Consider the following 14,428-nt stretch of genomic DNA (forward strand, 5'->3'; position numbering starts at 1 on the left):
TATATTTGACGAAAATTATTTTTTTTTATGATTAGTTTCTATGATTAGTTTTTTATGATTGTCTCGATAACTATTGCGAAGATCGTAAAATGGTAGAGGACTTTTCGATTCAGTTTAGCTAGCCCACTCTACCTGCCCATGAGCGCTTTACCATTGAGTACCAAAAACCCTGTATATACATATATAAAAAATTGTATATGTATAATTTTCTATTCTTATAGTTAGTAGCTTGAATTAATAAATTTTAAAATTTTGTTTTTTAAATTCAAATATTTGTATTATACATATAAAGAAACTAAAATATCTGCGTGTTTAAATAATTAATAATTATTTATTTACATTATATTAGTCAATATTTATAGCTTCAATGCACACAAAATATAAAAAATCAGTAATAAATCTGTAAAAAAAACGCGCGATTGTTCGCGATATTAATTTATACAAATAATTAATAAATTTAATGAATTATATGTAGAAATATTGATATATCCTTTGTCAAATATGCATCTTCATTTGTCATTTATAACTCATTTAAAACATCAAGATTGATGGATGTTGTTCACATTCATATATAGCGTTGTTTCAGAATTCCATTTCATTGAATTCCGATCAATTGAATTCCATCTCGTTACATTCCAACTCATAGAAATCCATAATTCTATATAAATATTCGCTGGAATATGACTCTACTGTGCATATAACCGCTAATCCTACATGATCAACAAAGGCTAGATATCAAATTTCTTAACATATCTATTTTTGGAAAAAACGTCTTTACGCGCGCGCGCGCGCGTGTGTGTGTGTGTTTGGACGATTGAAGTCGCATAAAAGCAGATAAAATGTTTATGAATTTACCATGGCCATTCTCTTGATTTTTGTCAGCTTGTAAATGAGTATATCAATTTGATGAAAAGAGGGACCCGCGTTTTCTTCTATTACTGACAAATTATTTTTATGTTCATATTATTTTCTTTACAATTAGTACTTTCTGTAAATGCAAATTTCATTATTGAGTATTTTGATATATAATAGTAAGTTTGAGTTCCCAGTGTTGATATTAATTAAATGGAATTATTTAACTCAAATATTAATTTCTAACGTTTATAAAATACATTTTAAATATCAGATTCAATTTTTTATAATTCTTGTGATGACCAAATGCTAAGTTTCCAGTTTCATACAAGTTCATATAAATATACATGCATTTGAGCGACTGACGGAATATAAAACATAAATATTCATAATTTTACCATTGTCATCCGCTTAGTTTTCTTTAACTTTTAAATGAGTAGTCTAATCAAGAGATGTGTCCACGTTATTTTCTTCAGTTGAGTGATTAGTTCTTATGTTCATATTATTTTCTTTAGTATTTTCTGTAAATGCAAATTTCCATTATCGAGTATTTTGATATATGATATAAATATAATCGGGCTACACTTTTTATGAAAAAGAAAGAAAATTATTTATTTTATTTTCCAAAGCGAGACAATATTTGTGTAGTTCAGTCTGTTAATATTGTACATAAGTTATCTTCTCCTAATATCGACGCCATAGGATTTTCTTTCTCTTCACAGGAACTTGCAAATTATAAGTTAGGATAAGTTTTTAAATATTATTTATTTTTTTATTGTTGCAAGCTATATACCATATAGTTAAATAGCGTTTTGTTTATATTTTTAAAGCAACAAGGTGTTTATTTTATGTTAATTTTTATGACGATCTGTAATTTGCAAATTCAAAATTCAATTCAATTTAAATTCAAAATAAAATTCAATTTATAATTTTATGTGTCACATATATATCTTAAATATACATTTGTATATCCTGATGTATATCTTGTATATGTGTATTTTACTTCTTTAAATGTTTTCTGTATTACTACACTCAAAATTATAAAAATATCCTATTCCGAATTTGGTCGCGAATTATAGATTGTCTAAAGTGGGCTTTAGACAATAAACACTGAATTTGAATTTTTCTCAACTTGTTTTTTATTTTTCCAAAAAATTGTTTTTTTTAGTGAATATGCAAATATTTATCATAGTTCATACTTCGGTTTATACCTGTAAGCGCATATTATTCATTCTATAATAAGATTGCAGTAGTTGCTGTTAGAGCAAAAGTAAATTGAAACGTTGATACATCTTTGCACGCAAATTTCGAACAATACAAATACAAACTACTTTTCGTTAAGACCACGGTTAGACTAGTGGGAAAAGTGGAAACACATTTCCTATCTAATCAAACACTGCAATCTTAATTGAAATGAAATATGCAGGTATATGTATATTTTTCAACCTCAAATTGCGTATAAGTTTTTTACCTTTTAATCAGATAAAGTTCAATATGAATTTACAGAGACCAACATCTTATAATTATTTTATTTAAAACAAATAAGCAATCGAACATGTGTTTTAAATCAAATAAAATCATTGTAATTACTATAAATCTGATAATTACATATGCAATCACGAGAAATCATTGTGCAATCAGATGAATCATTTAATTTACCAAATGATTTCATATGTATTATAATAAAAAAATTTATGTGTAATCTGATGAAATCATTTGTAATCAGTATGATCATTTGAAATCGTATGAAATCGTATCAAATCTAATGAAATCATGTAATCTGTGGGACAATATTTTATGTAGTGGTTACCCCCTCGACATAGTTTGAATAAAGCCGAAACGTTCGCAAGAGAATGGAATGTAATGGTTTTTTTAAAATAAAGTGAAGAATTTTACGCATTAATAACGACGTGGCACTCGTAATTACTTACCTCTAATTTATAGAGCATACATACCTATATACTATGTTCTAAATTCTCGAGTATAACTCGTAAATGCATCCTCATAGCAAAAATGCTAGCAGATTGCTGGCAGATTGACTGCAAATTCGAACAGATTTCCACTGCAAGTTCACGACCATTTTTATCCTCATTAGGTTCAGGATTAATTTATTGACAAAGCCTGCCGATATGCCAGCAAATCGTTTGCAAAAACCAAGTAAAGTTTACTGACATAACTTTACTTGGTTTTTGTGTATTAATTTTGCCAGTGAGGGCAAATTGATGGTAAAAACCAAGCAAAGCTTATATTCATACACGGAAATAACAATTCTATTAGAAGGTCTAAAAATTTTTGGATACAGATCTGAAAATAATTTTATTGGATCATCAAAATAATTTTCTTAGAAATTCAAACTGATTACTGATTTAAAATATTAAAACAGTTTTACAACAATGTTTATTATTTTTGAGTTTTCAATAAAATTATTTTTATATCTATTATCTAGCAAAATTTTATACAATATATACAAATCTTTTTTAATGTACATTTTTCTTTAATATAATTTACGTAAAAATTTACTTCATCATGAACGTATATCGATTCGATAATCGAAAGAAGCTGTAATTAAAATCTCATTTTCTCGGAACGGAAGAATAAATAGGGCAACAGAGTGTTTTTCTTCACGACGAAATGAGGCGATTGAAACTAGGTGCAGAAGATCGTAATGAAGAGCAATTTGCTGGCGTAAGTAAAATAATGCGTAGGTTTCAATTAAAGGTTTATCTCCTGTCCTAAGAAAACACAAGGAACGGCGCAAATGCGAGCAGACGGTCAATCGGTTCTCGAACGCGGATAAAAGCTCTTCTTTCCCCACGATAGGATTAATCCTTCTCCGTAAGACAATGGTGCCGCATCGCCGTCTGCAAGGCATGGCAAGTGATTCGAGAAAACGTCTGCGAAATACAATTTTCTTTTGGCTTGCAATATGCATCGTTTTGTGTATCAGTAACGTCGTTGCGAAAAGTAAAGTGATCGAAAGTATGTTATTTATTAGTCGCAATGTGAAAAATAATAAATTATGAAAAATATTATATATATATATATTTAATTAATATTGGTTGTAGCGGAAAAAATTGATTATGAAACGTCAATGATCAATAGGATGGATAATACGTTTGAATTGCTAAATCGAGAGATCGCCGAATTAGAATGGCAAGCCCTTGCAAACCGCTCGAACGTACCGTCAGAAATGTATATGTATTTTGTTCAACTAAAGCTGAAGTTAAGAAATGAATGGTGCGCAAAATTTATGAATTTTGAAAATGATGGCGTATCTGTAAACGAAAAATTGTTGCGGTTTTTGTGTAAAGGACCGAAATATACTAATGAAATAGCAAGGTATCATAGCAAATGTTTGCTATTTGCTACTAAAAATTGAAAATTGATTTCTAAAAAGTCGTTAAATTTAAACCAATTTTCATTTCATGTCAACTCTTTGCAGAAAGATCGCTGTTATTAACGAACTTTTGTCATCTGTATATAACTCCGCGCGAATTTGCAAGGTTGAAAATTACATACAAAAATGTTACAACGGCGAATTAAATGTGGGAAAGTTAATGGCAACTTCGAGGTGAGTTGCAATACACTGTCTAAATTACAGTAGTTGCGACAAAACAGTTTTTTTTATTACTCTGAATCGGATTACATACGTGCTTTTTAGATTTTTGGATATTGAAAACGATACCGCAAGTCAAATTTCTCTAGCACGTCAAATTTCTAAAATAATTGAGGTTTAATGTCCAAAAAATGACTTTTTCAATATTTGGCATTTTTTTTGTCAAGATGGTTAAAATCTTGAAATTTCGACCAAAAATTATGAATATATTGATTATCCCCTGTAAAATGCAATTTTTTCCATTTCAATATCTTATTTTTTAGTCATGTTAGGAAAGATTTAAGCTGGGAGTTATTTCTATTATTTCTAATATGAGGACACTTAGACAGCGTCACTTGTGCATGCGCGATCGATGGCTACTTAATTACCATTATTTCTCTTTACATCATTTCTCTTCAAATAATTTTTGTCTGAAACATTTTTTTTTTTAATTTTTTTTCAAGATATTCGAGATGGATTAAAAGAAATCCTGTGTGTGTATACATACATTTAGCGAAATGTATCATGATAAATTACATTGTGTATGTGCATCGATTATAAGTACAAACTAGGAATTATAAGTACATGTAACTTCAGCAAATGGAAAATTCGTTATCTTAGAAAAAACTTGTGTTTAAATATGTGTTATATATCCTTCATAATATGACTAAAAAGTACGAGTAAGCTATTGAAATAAAAAAAAATGTATTTTATAGGGAATGAACAATACATTGATGGCTTTTGATCGGAATTTTAAAATAACGTTAATCTTTTTCACAAAAAAATGTTAAATTTCGTGAAAAAAGTCATTTTTAAACATTAAATCTTAATTATCTTAGATTCCTGATGAAATGCTGGAATTTTTTGACTTGCGGCATTGTTTTCAGTATTCAAAAATCTACGAGAAACACCTAGTCCGGTTAAAAATAATTTTTTGTTGTAAACTAATGTTATTATTTTATTTTTGTCGTTTCGAATTTTCTCTAAATGACTTCAAGAATCTGTTAGGTATTAACAGATAATATAGTAGCTATATACTTATAATATATTAGCTACTATATTATCTGCTAATACCTAACAGATTCTTGAAGTCATTTAGAGAAAATTCGAAACGACAAAAATAAAATCAAATAAGATGAAATTTAATACTAACAATATAACAGTTGAGATTGTAGTTTTAGTCGATTTTAGCATGCACAGCTAATTAATTAAATAAGTAAGAAAAGTTACAAAGACATAAATTCATAAGCGCACGCAAAAAATATTTAAACATTACGTTTATTTAAGGTGTAGTACACTCGCGAATTGAAAACAATCAGAATTTCTTGAAATTGAAACTATATATGTAGTACTAGAAGTTGTTGACATGCTTGTGCAATTAGAATGAGATTGACCGTTTCAATTATACTGAGATATAAGCAATTAAAAATTGTATTTTTTATACGTGTCGCCTATACAAAGTTTATAAAAATGTCGCGTTTTTTTTTGTAGGACCTAAACTATTATAGCAGTAAGATATAAAATGAGCATGCGATAAAGGAACATAAAACGGATATTGTGAAAAAAAATTCATAATTTTTTACCGTTTAGTTTGGAAAATAGCCTTGAAAAAAATGTAATTTTCGATTTTAATTGACACATAGAGGCGAGTGAAGGAGGCGGCCAGTCGAATTGCGTTAGTCTGCGTATATCTAAATTAATTTTTTTCCGCGTTGCGTGCGTCCTATGGACAGGCGCAACCAAATGTTTTCTCTCACTGGCGGGAGTGAGAGTATTGCCACCGACTTAGAACATATATGTATGTTCTAAGGCCACCGAGCACGCGATGGGACCTAACTTTTGGATTGTCGCGAGTGTACTACCTTAAAAACACTTTCATTATTATATGTATATGCAATGAACCTAGCTAACCACGGATTTTGAATACCCCGATTAAAAACGCTTCCCATTTAAAAATTATTGTAATCTTAACATTTTTAGTATTAGAAATTTTCGTTTCCAAATGAATCTGCTATCAGATTACGATCTGGGACACCCTATACATATATTTGGATAAAATTTACATTGCGGCTTTTAGACATGCGACAATAAAAAAGAAATATCAGGTACCTTTTTTTAATATGTATATTTGTTTAGAAACGAGAAGGAATTACGTTGGGCTTGGACTACTTGGAGAAATCACATGGGTCGTACAAAGGAACTTTTTAGACAATTAGTGAACCTTCAAAATACTGCCGCGCAAAATAATGGTAGCGTAACATTCATACTGAATTATTTACTCAACTTTTAATGAGAAATAAAAGATTAATCTTTTATTTTTAATAGTATTAATTTAATATTGTATGTATACGTAGAGGATGATTTTGCTAAAAGGTCTAAAATGTAGCTCAAGCATGATGAGCAATGCCGCAAAAAAATTTTAATTAAGCAAAATTGAACAAAGTATATATACACATTTCTCATGGCAGTTTAATTTTGAACATAATTATTTTGATGGTCCAACAAAATTATTTTTAGATCTGTTATTCAGATTTAAAAATTCTGATATTCAGACTTTCGCTCAATTTTAAATCTTTCAGAAAATCGTTCTTTCCGTGTAGTAAAAAAATTTTACTGTGTAAGGTTACACTGATATCGGAGAATATTGGAGAGAGGAATATGAAATTCCGGACTTAGAAAGAATTTTTGAAGAAATGTATCGACAAGTTGAGCCACTTTATCGCCTTCTTCACGCTGTTGTGAGATTCCGGCTCGCGAGATTGTATCCCGATGTTGTCAATATGTTTCTGCCAATTCCCGCTCATTTATTAGGTAAAATAAGTTAATAATAAATACAGTTACATAATGAAGATAGCAAACATAATTTCTTTCTCTGTTAATGTTATTCTTATATCTCTTATAGGCAACTTGTGGTCGCAAAGTTGGGAAGCATTAATTGACGTGGTGTTTCCGAATTACACAGTCGTGTCAAATCTGACGGATTCGATAATACAAAAAAACTATAGTGTAACAAAAATGGTTAAGACTGCAGAAGATTTTTATATATCTCTCGGATTTCCACCGTTACCGTCAGAGTTCTGGAAGAAGTCTATCTTTGAAGAAGAAACTGACAGAGAATCGAGCTGCCACGCAACTGCAGTCAATATGTACAAGAAGAATGACTTTAGGTATTTTTATATATAATTAAAAATATAATAAATAATCAAAATTTATATAAAATTCAAAATTTGAAAAATAATAATTACAAATAATAATACAAAAAATAATTTATAGAAATAAATTACGAGTTCTGTTAAAACGTTTCATACAAACAGGTAGCATTTTCCAACAAATATGAGAAATTTATAAAATATTACTACAAATATTTATTATATATTTTAATAACATTTCGAATAAAGTTTTTTATTAATATATGTAAAATATGTATATAATATTTATAATATTACATAATATTAAAATTAATATTTATCATAAATATTGCGTTTTATCATAAATCTGCTATTTGGGATGAAGAAAAAGTTAAAGTGACGCTTACGCTTCAGTGATCAGTTTCCACATTGTTTTAGTATAATTAAAAATCATAATTTGAAAAATAATAATTAAAAATAATGATACAAAAAAATAATTTATAGAAATAAATTACGAGTTCTGTTAAAATTAACTGCGCTTTTATTTTAGAATCTTTGCGTGTTTAAAAACACAGCGGCAAGATTTCGACGTCATTCATCACGAGATTGGCCATATACAGTATTACATGGCGTATCAGAATCAGCCGTCATTTTTTAAGGTATTTTAATCCCTCAAATCTGCTTATCTTATAAAATTAAATTATTATATAACTGATTAATTCATATTATAAATTTGAACTTTTTGTTGTTATTTTGACAAAAATTGACTGTTTCTTTCAACAAACAAACAAACTTTCCATTAGTAATAATTTTCATTTCAACAAAAAGTATAAGATCAATCGGCTAAGGATGAGTAAAGGTAAAAGTGACATAAAATCACTAAAGAAAATCAAATTAATAAATAGTTTAATGTCGTATAGTAAAATCAAAACGTTTCGACTCACGGAGTCTTCCCCAGTTGAAGTTAAAATGTTACATAAAGATAAAAATTTAAATAAATAAATAAAAAACGAATATAAATTAATATTAATACACTTAAGTTAACTAATACAGAAAGAATATATAAAACCTAAAACAATAAATACTGTAAGAACATGTCGATTCAACTACCGCTGTAGTAGTACGAGAATTAAATTGCATACATACTATCGGCGCACGCTGTGGTTTCATTATGTCGAACATTTTTTTTTTATGTGAGATGTTGGATTTGATTGTCGTTCGTGTCGCGACCTTGGAATGTCTTCTCCTTTAAATAATCTTCTCTTTTCTGCGTGTCGTTTTTAAGACGTTATAATTGTGAAGACGCAACGCGGATCCATTATTTCAAGAATCTTCGGTGATAATTTGACAGTGCGGCTACTTCAGATGTGGAAAACGATAGTGCGAATGATACATGTCTATCTGTCGGGTTGTGCGAGTCGACTGTGACACAGTCAATTTGATTTTCTTTAGTGATTTTATGTCACTTTTACCTTTGCTCGTTCTTGGCCGATTGATCTTCTACTTTTTGTTATTCAAGCACGAGCTTGACTTTATAATTAATTTTCATTTTAATTTATACAATGTAAAATATATTATTTTATTTAGAATGGAATCAATAGCGCTTTTCACGAGTCAATAGGCGATGCTATTTCGTATGGTACAGCATCTTTCCGACATGTGCATCGTCTGGGATTGATACGTGACGTTTTCGCGTCATCCGATAATTCGTCCGAGGCAAATTCGCGTTCGCAAGATTTACTAGAAACAGCTCTCCTTCTGAGGCAAGCTCTACTTAAAATACCGCAATTGTCCAATGGACTAATAATAGAGAAATGGAGGTGGTCCGTCTTTTCCGGCAAGATAAAACCATCGAAGTACAATACATTCTGGTGGAGTTTGCATCGTCGATACATGGGCGTCGTGCCGCCGTCATCAAGATCCGAGAAATTCTTTGATCCTGTAGCAAAGTTTCACATCGTCCATAATTTGCCTTATGCTGGGTAAGTGCGAGGCGATTCAAAACATAATAAAGATATACAAATAAAACTATTAAATTTCGACTTCAATAGGTATTTTCTGGGAAATTTTTTGCAAGTACAGCTATTTCAAGGAATGTGCGAGGCATCCTTGAATCTTCCAGTTGGCTCCACGGCATTTAACTTACCTCTTCACAAATGCGACATTTATGGCTCGAAGAATGCGGGAAAGTTCTTAAGGTTGGAAGAAACTTCTACACAAATTTTTACAAAATAATAGCTTTAATTCTGGTCTCTCTTTCGAAAATAAGGAAAGGAAATAGTAAAAAAATAACTTTCCTATAATATATATCTAAATGCTTCATTTGCTTGTGGAAAATATGGAAAAAATGTACGAATGTATATAAAAAAGTGACGGTAGCTCTGTTTACGTTTCCAGATCAATCATGAGGCTCGGAAATAAAGTAAATTGGAGATATGCGCTGCACTTAACAACGGGATACTCCGAGTATCGTATGGAGCCGTTCTTATCTTACTACAAACCGGTCCGTGAGTGGCTGCAACGCGAGATTGAACGTCACAGAATTCCAGTTGGTTGGGATTGAAAAAGATCAAGTATCTCGAGTTGGAATCTAGTATCTCCCATGATGGAAAACTCGCGTCTGTCTCGACTTTCTTTCACTGCATGTTCACCGATTACTTCGTTGTACTCTGAAGTCCGTAGCGATACAACCGAGCGATTGCTCGTTAGCGACAACACGTGTGTCCTCACAGTTCTGCCGTATTCAATTCTTGTCTCGAGCCCAAACCTTCGTTTGTCAAAATGTCGAATTCCTCTCGATTTGCGAGAGCGTTACGGACATCGTTCGGCGTAATAACTTTGGGGTATCTGCAAATTAATATACAAACTGATGAGATACTATAGATTGTTTACAACATGCAAAACGTAGTAATAATGCAAAAAAATATATAATTACTCATTCCCGTTATTTCTTTCCCAAGCTCTTGCCAGCGACGATCGAGTGAGATCCTCCACGAAACATTCAACAACCTAAATAGAATTGTAACAATGCAATTTTTATTCCAACGCAAAAGTGAGCAAGGAAAGGTAGGAAGACGCTTATCTCCAAATTTTAGCAAAGAGAAACAATTATAAGATTTTTTTTTTACAAAAAGAATGAAGCTGGAAGAAGTATTAAAGAAAGTCATTGAAGATCCTCAAAGACTGACTTTAACATAAGTTTTAATAAATTTTATGAAAATACATTTTTACTCCCTTCCTCCCTCTGACTAAAATCCCCGCCCATGAAAGTGAATATAATTCGCATCAAAATAATATTTACCCGCATTATTACGCGACTAGCTGCACAATACAGAACACCAGGTACAACCTCCTCTGGTCCAATCTTGATGCCGATGTCTCGCGCGGTGTCGCATACGAAATTATGAAACGGCAGCAGATCTTCGTCAAGTTCGATCGGTATTAATGCAGAATCGGATGAATAATTGCTATTTTGGTTACCATCGTTTTTTCTCCGATCGATTGCTATCCTGCGTGGACACTCCTTGATAGTCTCGATGTCGATTTCTTCATCGTCGATGTAATTATCTGTCGACTGATGGTTAGATTCTTGCTGGCAGGTCTGCAGCCACTTTTGCAACGCAATCGGCTCCGTACACGTGGACAGGACAGTGCAAGACGTGGCGGATGTTGTGATGTCGGGTAGTTTCTTCGTGTCACTCGTTTCGACTATTTCCTGCGCGCCGAAAGTGCTCTGACTTGGTGTGTAGCCGTGCAATCTCGCCCACAGTATGATTTCCTTGATGCTCCACAATTGATCAACTGGGATCAGCTTCGTTCGTAGGCAGTCTCTGATTGTCTTCGCGCGGTACCACTCCATAGCACGTTGCTTGCCGATGTTGCATGTCAAGTATTCCTCCTCGCTACCGCACGCATAAGGATGCAGTCGTCTGTAGTCGGGATCGCGGACGTCTCGCGTAATGATCGGTAATCGGCGTATGATAAATCGTATCAGCGCCTCCGTGTCAGCGATACTCACGCTATCGATCGACCGAAGTGTCGCCTCGTACTGATCCCTCTTGCTGTAGATCTTGAATTTGTCCTTGCCCAGCGTGATCTTCGCCCGCTGAACCGCGGTCTTCTCTTGCAATTTCGCGCACGACGCAAGCTCCTGCTTGCCGATCGTCGTCTCGGCGAGGCTGTAACTATATCGCGAATCATGCGAATCCGCTATCTTCAAGATCGGCACGTTTTCGTTGACATTTAGCAGTAAACTGTTAGCGCTCTTCAGCTTGAGTACAGTGGTCTTCTTGTTGTTGCTGACAGTGTCTTCCTGTCGCGCGTTCGCTTTGACGTTAGGGAGCTTCTTCAGGATGCTCACGCCCTGGGGAACGCGAATGTTCAGCTTCGCGACATTACCGTCCCGCGGAACGGAAATCTTCACGTCGCCATCGATGAACATTCTCGAGTTCTCGTTGGATTTCGACGGAAGGATACTCGTAAGATCCATCGATTTTTTATCCTTCAACAGAAGTACGTGCTTATTGGGCAACGATGCAAATATATTCGACGGTGGTATGGAGATTTGCAGAGGTTTCAAGTGCGAATTACAGGTCTCCGGTGATCCTGTGGTTTTCTGTAAATTGTTGAAGCAGTCAAGCGAGGAACCGGATGGTTTGCGAAATCCATTAATTGTTGCTATATCTCTGGCAGAGGTAGTTTCTAAAATCTTCAAGGTATCATCACTCCTCGAGTTTTTCTGTAAATATTTATTCGTACCGAATAGATTCTTTTGACTATTGTTCTCTTGGAATGTTGCATTTCCTGATGCCGCTAGCGAATCATTTAGCATTGCGTTTGAAGATGCTAAAGGCTGATAGTTTCTGGAAGACTGAATATCACCATTAATTCTACGCGAGGTAACTGTTACATCGGATTTTTTTTTATTATTCTCGACTCTTAACGAATTGATCGCAAATGTTGTATGATCAGTCTCTGGAAAGTGTTCTACAGTCGTGTTTCCTTCTCTTACGGTACAATGACGAGAATCGGAATACTGTCTGAAAAAATAATTATGATCGTGTTTAATATAGTTACATATCACTTCTATGTGTTCGTCGTTGGATATATGAGTTGCGTTAGATTCAGTTTTTATTCTGGCGCCTTCTGAATTTTTGATCAACATTAAATCCAACGATGAATTAAATTGTTCGCATACTTCTGAATCAGATATTTCTTCTTTCACTTGAATCTCCTTAAAATTGTTTGTGGTAAGCCGTGACGTGTCCGCAAATTTATGAGTAGACGACTGTTTATGAGTAGATTCAAAAACATCCTTCGATTCAATCTTCACGAGAGTGTCATTAACGGAAGACTCGACGGATTCGCTATAATTCTGCTCGGGATTGCGGGATTCTGCCGTGTGAATCCACACGTCGACCACAGTCTCCGAACCCAGGGTTTGCAGTCCAGTATAGGTGCGATCCAGCTTCAGATGATGAATTATATCCATGGGCTTGTTCAGGGCGTTCTTGAAGTGCAGTTGCACTCTGAGAGGAAACTCGCCCCATCCGCGTCGGGACAAATGAAACGGGTACGACGTGACCTCGACGACGTCATTTGGACGATAACTGGGATGTAGGAAGAACCTCACCTTATTGACAAAAGCGCTAATATTTTCATCCTTGTCACCTCGCACGTACATCGTCCACTTATGACTAGACGCGTCCTCTCGCCAATCCGGTGGGATCCACTTGGAGATGTTGCCGACGACGATACGCTTGCGGACTTTGTGGCTATTCCCGCGCGACGGACTCGTCTTCTCGGGCGTGCTGCTCTTCGGTGGTACATAACGAGGTACCTTGCGCAGTTGAGATTGATCGTCCGGCGCTTTTCGCTTCTCACCTTGGCGCAACGTGCCGTCACGTTTGTTCGCATTTTCCTCGAGTTTAAGCACGTTATCCACCGCGGTGCTCGATACGAGAGATTTGTCGTCATACAAAAATCGAGGATCGGTGGATGTCGACGGCACTGCAAGATCTGCATGATCGGCTGAACTGGGACTCTTCCCGAGTAACGTCTTAATCGCAGGATGAATTCTCGTCTGTTTCGTTGTCTCCGCAGCTTGGGGAATTTGACACTGCTTGCGATTGTAAAAGTTAGTAATTATGATGTAACGCAACAGATGAAAGATCCTCAGAGTTTTATGTAATCTCTCCTGTATCTGCAAAATCTCTTTTTCCTTCAAGTCGATTTCCCGTGAAAACTCCTTCTCCACTATTGCAGTTATCTTTTTTGCGGTACTGTTTCTTGCTAAAAAAAAAAGTATTATTTAAGCCCATTTCTATCAATGTAGATTAATTTTAATCTCAGTTTATCTTTTTCTAATTCTTAAAATTCTTTTCCTTTCCTCTTTCTAAAAATTAGAAAAAGATAAAGAGTAAATTAAACAGAGATTTAAATTAGTAAAAGAAATTTTATTATTTTAGCTTACATGCTAAGAAAGAACTTGGCATTTTTACAAATTTTTACTTGACTATCCATTCATATCTTATAATTAATTATAACAAACTAGAAACCACTCAATCTCAATTTCAGTATATTATTATTTAAGTTTCATACCTTATATACCATAACCTTTTATTTTTTATTCTACTTTATCCTACATATTACAGCATTCTACTTCAATTACAATAATATCACATTCATCTTGCTATTACATAAGTTATTACAAAATACTAGTCTTATTTCACCTCTATCAAGCTAGCAGAACCAAATGAGCAGAATCAAACCGGACCTATCCAATTTTTTAGTACTCAATTTGTACTAATTTGTACCACCAATAAAAATTTTGTACCTCGTGCCGTTTTGAAGA

The 14,428-nt window shown here is 33.5% G+C and overlaps 2 protein-coding genes and 1 long non-coding RNA gene across 3 annotated transcripts; 1 reads left to right on the forward strand and 2 right to left on the reverse strand.

Annotated features, from left to right (window-relative positions):
* Positions 1-4,049: 4,049 nt before the first annotated feature.
* On the forward strand, positions 4,050-9,833 carry LOC105461669 (angiotensin-converting enzyme-like). The gene is made up of 8 exons (XM_011708174.1): positions 4,050-4,191; positions 4,295-4,423; positions 6,584-6,696; positions 7,070-7,258; positions 7,350-7,614; positions 8,126-8,234; positions 9,163-9,557; positions 9,627-9,833. Exons 1-8 carry the CDS (start codon positions 4,103-4,105, stop codon positions 9,808-9,810), a joined length of 1,473 nt encoding a protein of 490 aa, XP_011706476.1. The 5' UTR covers positions 4,050-4,102; the 3' UTR covers positions 9,811-9,833.
* Positions 9,422-10,055, reverse strand: LOC105461668. The gene is made up of 3 exons (XR_975961.1): positions 9,965-10,055; positions 9,722-9,787; positions 9,422-9,514 (listed from the first exon to the last, which is right to left on the reverse strand). It is a non-coding gene; the product is annotated as an uncharacterized LOC105461668 (long non-coding RNA).
* Positions 10,056-10,169: 114 nt separating this feature from the next.
* Positions 10,170-14,069, reverse strand: LOC105461670 (YEATS domain-containing protein 2). Its single transcript, XM_011708175.1, has 4 exons — positions 14,048-14,069; positions 10,877-13,866; positions 10,511-10,584; positions 10,170-10,422 (listed from the first exon to the last, which is right to left on the reverse strand). Exons 1-4 carry the CDS (start codon positions 14,067-14,069, stop codon positions 10,302-10,304), a joined length of 3,207 nt encoding a protein of 1,068 aa, XP_011706477.1. The 3' UTR covers positions 10,170-10,301.
* Between the last annotated feature and the right edge of the window lie 359 nt (positions 14,070-14,428).

This window comes from Wasmannia auropunctata, unplaced genomic scaffold (assembly GCF_000956235.1).
Source record: "Wasmannia auropunctata unplaced genomic scaffold, wasmannia.A_1.0 LD281228.1, whole genome shotgun sequence".
NCBI classification, from domain to species: domain Eukaryota; kingdom Metazoa; phylum Arthropoda; class Insecta; order Hymenoptera; family Formicidae; genus Wasmannia; species Wasmannia auropunctata.

Bases quoted from the DNA above. Each gene is read 5' to 3' on its own strand.
- LOC105461669 (XM_011708174.1), top strand. From the start codon at position 4,103: ATGAATTTTGAAAATGATGGCGTATCTGTAAACGAAAAATTGTTGCGG. The intron at 4,192-4,294 runs GTATCATAGCAA...AACTCTTTGCAG, and splicing joins TATACTAATGAAATAGCAAG to AAAGATCGCTGTTATTAACG. The intron at 4,424-6,583 runs GTGAGTTGCAAT...ATATTTGTTTAG, and splicing joins AAGTTAATGGCAACTTCGAG to AAACGAGAAGGAATTACGTT.
- LOC105461670 (XM_011708175.1), bottom strand. From the start codon at position 14,069: ATGCCAAGTTCTTTCTTAGCAT. The intron at 13,867-14,047 runs GTAAGCTAAAAT...TTTTTTTTTTAG, and splicing joins GCCAAGTTCTTTCTTAGCAT to CAAGAAACAGTACCGCAAAA. The intron at 10,423-10,510 runs GTAATTATATAT...ATTAATTTGCAG, and splicing joins GAAAGAAATAACGGGAATGA to ATACCCCAAAGTTATTACGC.